The sequence below is a fragment of the Nematolebias whitei genome, chromosome 2, assembly GCF_014905685.2.
Source record: "Nematolebias whitei isolate Nwh7 chromosome 2, NemWhi1, whole genome shotgun sequence".
Classification (NCBI taxonomy): Eukaryota; Metazoa; Chordata; class Actinopteri; order Cyprinodontiformes; family Rivulidae; genus Nematolebias; species Nematolebias whitei.
This window is the reverse complement of record NC_056499.1, coordinates 41625231-41632106: the sequence shown is the minus strand read 5'-3', so window position 1 is coordinate 41632106 and position 6876 is coordinate 41625231. Positions and strand designations below refer to the sequence as shown.

The window sequence follows — 6876 nt, the reverse complement described above, 5'->3', positions numbered from 1 at the left end:
ACCACCATCTGCTCCCCCCGGCACCCCTAGATGGCAGCTCTCTGCTCCACACACAGGGCCGTGTTAGCTCGGTGATCTGTGGTTGCGTCAAGAAGGGCATCCGGCGTAAAAATAATGACCAAGTCTTGGTGCGACTTAGTTCACTGTGGTGACCCCTGAAGAAGGGAGCAGCCGAAAGAAGAAGAAAAAATTATATAAGTCTGGGTCTTTCTGTTATTCGTTGTCTGGGCATCGGCAGGTGAGATCTCCTGAGTCCCTAATGTTTCTTGGTGTTTCTACATGCTTCTGTGCTAAGTTTTGCTGCCATGACAGCTCCTTTATTTTGCATCATTAAAGTGTCTCTTCTTTTACCACCTTGTCTCCGAGTCCTACCTGCACAATTGGTTCTGCTCTCTAAACCACCCATTCTGACATGAAGCATAACATGGACCCAACAATACTAGAATACAAGCTATTAATAAATGTACAATTCAAAATCTCAGAAATATCTTTTAATCAGTAGATCAATGTTAAAATTATCTGAATCTTCCCTGATTAATCATGTGTTCTTTTTCTTTTTCTTCTCAAATTCATTGAGTTTTCCCTGTCTGGAAAATGTGAAAGTCATTTCCCAGGTTTTTCCTTATTTCCAGAGTTGCTGCGAACTCTGACATACTCCAAATGCCACTAATTGTGCAATAAGTTTGCCTTAAACTTTATGTCAGCACTGTTTGTCTGTTAGCAAAGTATCTCCTGAATCAAGAGACTCATTTAATTGAAACTCTTAGAACGTAATTATTGGCTGTGCATTTACAACTGATTGGTTTTTGAAGTCAACCCAATTCAAGATTACCACCACAACTAATTAAGTTAGCCAGCCCAAAATTGGCTTTAACTCAGTCAGTTTTATAGGTATTAAGCAAAAATAACCATGAGGTAAAGCTGAGTGTCATTCATGATATAACATGTTACAAGATCTTAAATTAGACTGTGCATAACATCATTGACAAGATTTTACCAAAACAGCTTTAACTCCATTCCCTCTCACCATAAGATGGTCTTTGTTTAAACAAAAATTGAAAAGCAATATTAATCCCATCAAGGAATGCTAGGCTTTAATTAAATCATCAATAACAAACATATTTTACATATACATGTAGAAAAATATTTATTAGGATAATCTTATTTGGCATTACCTGAAAATTTCTCCTGGCCACAAAATAACGCATTCTCTGAATAACACGGATGGCTTGCCGATGTGACTCTGTCAGTCTGTGAAAAAGAGTGCCACATTAGTTTCACTTGTTAGTTCTTATTTCCACATACAGGATTTAAACAGATGAATCAGCCCCCAAACAAATAACCTTGTACAAAACACCAAATTGGAAGTTAGTCATCTCCTATTGTTGCTTTATTTTTCATCCACTAAAAACAGACATTCTCCTTCTTGAATCACCACCATATTGTGGTGGATGAGTTTGTACATGTGAATAATCCTAGGAGCTATATTGTCCAGGACAATTGTAATTGCCCCTGGTAGGGTCTCTCAAGGCAGAATTGTTCTAGGTGACAGGCCAACTAAAGAGTGATTCCAAAGACTCAAATGGGCAGAAATCAGCAAGGAGCTCAGTGTCTCTTGCCCAGACTCTCTCTCTCTCTCTCAACCTTTATTTAAACAGATAAGTCACATTGAGCCTCGGAGACTCATTTACAAGTGAGACCTGTTTGACATGGGATACTGTGGTGTGTCCCTGCGTCATTTATGTCCAGGTGTGTCTAAATAATTAATTTGCTCTGTTTCTGAACAGCTAATTGGCTGAGGATGGTTTACAAGGACCAAGCTCCGCCTACTGGATGATCGAGGGAGGCCGAAGGAGTGATGTTGTTCTGATGGTTGTTGGATTTCGCACCAGCTTCGCTCCCACTCCTGTCAGAAACACATGCGGTTTCACCTTGTCACCGAATCATTGAGCTATTTGTTGTTGGGACTGGGAGTTACCAGCTGTCACTGTATTTATGGTTTTTGATTGTAGGGTTAGTCCTTGGGTCATAGGGCGAGGAGAGCGGCCCTAATCCGACGGTCAACTGCTGGCTTGTTCGACACTTCTCCCTTTTTTGTTTGTTTTAACCACGGCTCCCCATTTGCATTTGTGTTCAAGTGATTGATAATTAAAGTTTTGTCTAAACTTTACAATCGTCTGAACTTCATATGTTGTGCATCTTGCCATTTACTCCTGGACTTATCAGGACAACAACACAAAAAAGGTTTGTAAGCTCAATCATCCAAGTAGATAAACAAGTAGATAAACACAGCAATGAAGTAACCTTCATTGCTGTGTTTCAAGCCAACCTCCTGTTGGAATCTCAAAAGCAGGCAACACATGCAAAAGGACCCATCTGCCCAAAACAATCAATCATCATGTATAAAAATCAAATGTTTTAGGACAAATGGCAGACTTGTTACACACAGAAACAGCCTGAGGACACCAAGGCCAAAATTGTTCAGAAAAAAGGTTTGTAAGCGTAAGGTAGATAACAACAAAAAAGGTTAAATCATGTTATCTGAACCAGTTTATTTAAGGGATAAATGATTCGTCTTTCATCTGGAAGACTGCATCAGTTGTTGGACTTATCAGGACCATAACAGTTACCAGGGCCCCACTGTGGAGCCAGGCCTTGGGGAGGAGCTTGTCAGTGAGCACCTGGTGACCAGGTCTCTATCCATGGGGCCCAGTCAGGCTCAGCTGGAATGTGCAACATGGGTTTGCCTTCCTGTGTGCCCACCACCAGTAGGAGGGGCCATACGGGTCAGATACATGGGCTGTGGTCGAAGGCGGTAGTCTTGGGCTCTGACCTTGGCCTACCAAACCTGGCTTTTGGGAAATGGAACATAACCTCTTTGGTGGGGAAGGAGCTTGAGCTTGTGTATGGGGTTGAGAGATCCCGAGTTGGGCTCACCTCAACACATAGCATGGGCTTCAGAACCAATCTCCTTGAGAGGGGCTGGAACTTATTTCACTCTTGAGTTTCCCATGGCGAGAGGCATCAAGCTGGTGTAGGTTTACTTGTAGCCCCTTGACTTGGTGCCTGTGTGATGAGATTTTCCCTGGTAGATGAGAGGGAAGCTTCCCTGTGCCTTTGGGTGGGGGGACGGGCTCTGACGGTTGTTTGTGACTATGCACCAAATGGCAGTTCAGAGTATTTGGCCTTCTTGGAGTCCTTGGCGGGGTTGCTGGAAGGTGCACTAGCTGGGGATTCCTTTATTCTGTTGGGAGACTTCACGTGAGTAATGACAATGTGGCCTGGAGAGGCGTTTAAGTCTACCAGACAGACCCGGTAGACCCAAACATGTTGTGAGGGTTTGCTAGGAATGCCAGGCAGAAGGACCCATCAGAGAGATCTTTAACTCACACCTCCAGGAGAGCTTTAAGGTGGGGGACATTGAGTCTTAGTATATCATGTTCCATGCTTCAATTGGTGATGTAGCTCCCTTGAGCTGTGGCTGCAATGTTGTTGGTGCATCTTGCTGTGGCCATCCTCGACATTGGTGGTGGACACCCTAGGTTAGAGAGGCTGTCAAGCTGAAGGATGAGTTCTATCAGGCCTTGTTGGCTGGTGCAACTCTGGAGGAAGCTGAGAAGTACCGGAGGGTCAAGCAGTCAAAGCCATGTATTTTGCTGAGGCAAATCCTTGGATGTGGGATGAAGTGAGGCCTTGGATAAAGACTCTCAGTTGACTCTGAGGATATTCTGGTTTGCAACTATCAGATGGCTGAGGAGAGGAAAGCAGTGCTTTACTAACACTGTGTTCAGTGAAGGTGGGATGTTTTAGACCTCAACCAGTGTTATCATTGGGAGGTCAAATGCTTACTTTTTGGAGTTTCTCAGTCCCACTTGCATGTCTTCCATGTAGGAAGCTGAGTTGGGGGGACTTCAGGGTTGGCCTGTCCATAACTGTGGCTGAGATCCCAGAGATAGTTAAAAAGCTCAGCAGTGGCAGGGCTCCAGGGGTGGATGAGATTTGCCATTATTTCCTTAAGGCTCTGAATGTTGTGGGGCTGTCTTGGTTGACACACCTTTGCAAAATGGCATGGACATCGGGGGTAGTACCACTGGATTGGCAGACTGCGGTAGTGGCTCTCCTCTTCAAAAAGGGGGACCTTAGGGTTGTGCTCCAATTATAGGGGCATAACACTCCTTAGCTTCCCTGTTAGTGTCTATCCAGGGGTACTGGAGAAGTGAGTTCGACTGCTGGTTAAACCTCAGATCTAAGAGGAACAATACAGATTCTGTCCTGGCCGTGGAACACTAGATCAGCTCTTTACCTTCATCAGGGTCCTCGAAGGGTCATGGGAGTTTGCCCATCCAGTCTGCATCATGTGTTTTGTGGACTTGGTGAAGGCTTTTGACTGTGTTCCTCAAGGTACACTGTGTGTGTGTGTGTGTGGTGGTGGTGGTGGTGGTGGGGGCTCTGTGAGTATGGGATTGGGGGCCTGTTCCTACGGGCTGTTAGGTCTCTATGCAACCTGTGCATTGCTGGTAGTAAGTCAGGCACCTTCCGTGGGGAAGGTAGAATCCACCAGGGCTGCCTGCTGTCACCAATTCGTTTCATAACATTTATGAACATAATTTCTTGGTGCAGTCAGGGGGTGGAGGGAGTCCGGTTTGGCAGACTCAGGATTCCATCTCTGCTATTTGCAGATGATGTTCACCTGTTGGTGTCATTGTGGTGTCAATGATCTTCAGCTCTCACTGGAGTGCTTCACAGCCGAGTGTGAATTGGCTGGCATGAGAATCAGCACCTCCAAATCAGAGGCCATGGTCCTCAGTCAGAAAAGGGTGGATTGCTCTCTTCAGTTCGAGCGTGAGGCTCTGCCTCAAGTGGAGGAGTTCAAGTATCTAGAAGTTTTGTTCACGAGTGAGGGAAGAATGAAGCATGAGATGACAGACAGATTGGTGCAGCATCTTTAGTATTGGGGACTCTGCGCCAGTCTGTTGTGGTGAAGAAGGAGCATGCTGTAAAGCAAAGCTCTTTGTTTACTGATCAGTCTACATTCCTCCCCTCAGCTATGGCCACAAAATCTGGGTAGTGACCAAAATAATGAGATTGTGCATATAGGTGGTTGAAACGAGTTTCCTCCTAAGGGTAGCTGGACTCACCCTTAGAGATAGGGTGATAATTTCAGTCATCCGGGAGAGACTCAGAGTAGAACCGCTGCTCCTCCACATTGAAAGGAGCAAGTTGAGGTGGTTTGGGCATATGGTAAGGATGCTTCATAGGCATCTAACTAGGGAGGTGATTCAGGCATGTCCGACTGGGAGGGGACCCCCGGGAAGACCCAGGACACGCTGGAGAGACTATGTCACTCGGTTAGCCTGGGAACACCTTGGAATCCTCCCAGAAGAGCTGGAAGAGGTTGCAGTGGAAATAAATATCTGGGCCTCCCTGGTCAAGCTGCTACCTCTGCGACCCGACATCGGAACAAGCGAAGGAAAATGGATGGGTGAATTGATAAACACAAACATCAGAGTGAAACAAGGAAAGATGGATGGCATGGCCTTTATACCAAACTCATAAGTTTAGAGGGAAAATATTAAGCATGCTTGTGATTACTGCTCAGCCCACATCAAAGCTTCTCCCTCACAGCTCGGTTTCTTTTGAGTGTTACCAAGGTGATGAGCAGTGAGAACAAAGGCGGGTGAGAAATAGTAAAAAGCCCAGGGTGATTGTGAGGTAGTTAGTCTACATTATTAGGTTGTGGGAATTATTGAATAGCTGTTACTTATCAGGGTTCATTATTCGGAGAAAAACAAAAAACAAAAAAAACAGTGAATAAGGATGCGATGTGGGAGAAGAGTGAGAGTTTTGGTGAGTTGTGCTTGCTTTGAAAAAAAAAAGAAGGAAAAATGAAAGCTCTTTATGAGCCTCATTATGGACCTCTCTAAGGCAGAGCAATAGGGTGATTTGCAAAAAGGCTATCATAACATTTGGTCAAATTAACACAATGAAATGTCAATAATGTGCGCTGTGAGCTGTTATGGAAATCCATTTCCATAATAAAAAGAATATGGTTTACGAATATATCTAGAGACCAGACAGTGAGGCAAATGTGTCTTAATTCAATAGGCCAATGATGACACGTTCTCAGAGTATAATGTAAACACAGAAGACATTTCCTCAACCTTTGATGAATAATGTGAAAATAACCTCTTCAGCAAGCATTAAAGAAAAAAAAAAACTTTAAAGTCATAGTCCAACATATTGTATGCAGACCTGGCACAATATACTATATAGCAGTAAAGGGAATAGTCTGATCATTTTTAAAGTGATATTCTGTCACACATTTATCAATAGTTAATACCTTTTTATCTGTGACGTCAGTCATAGAGCAAAAGTATAAAAAAGGCAGATGTCTTCAATCAACCTAGGCTAATGGATGTTGATGTGTTAGAACATTACTTCAAGAATTACTATGATTATTCCTATAAACTTGATCAAAGAAGAGTTTTTAAAAACAATCAAATATAGCATAGGTATTAATTTTTACTATATACAGTACTTCTTTTTAAACTATCAGTAGTTTAATAAGGGCTTTTTTGTTGCACTGATTTTCGTTGCACTCTAATACCTCAGTCATGAGACTCATTTCATTTTCGTGCATTTATTGAACATTCAGTTCTAATGCTAATGTTGACCTTTTTATTTAACACCTCACAAGTGTGAAAGCACATTTTATTGTGCTTTTGGATTATTCTTTAGAGATTTTCATGGTCAAACTAAAAATAAAATTATCTCACATTAATTTTTTTTCTCAAGTAACCAACAAGTGTCCCACAAAAAAAAAAAATCAATTTATATATATATATATATATATATATATATATATATATATATATA

The 6876-nt window shown here is 42.7% G+C and overlaps 1 protein-coding gene across 1 annotated transcript in view; it reads right to left on the bottom strand.

The window, feature by feature from the left end:
- Positions 1 to 6876, bottom strand: part of kcnq1.1 (potassium voltage-gated channel, KQT-like subfamily, member 1.1) — a 58517-nt gene that overhangs the window by 4057 nt on the left and 47584 nt on the right. Inside the window, exon 12 of the mRNA XM_037694505.1 lies at positions 1176 to 1251. Within this exon, the coding sequence (XP_037550433.1) occupies positions 1176 to 1251 (76 nt within the window). The remainder of the gene's footprint in view (positions 1 to 1175; positions 1252 to 6876) is intronic.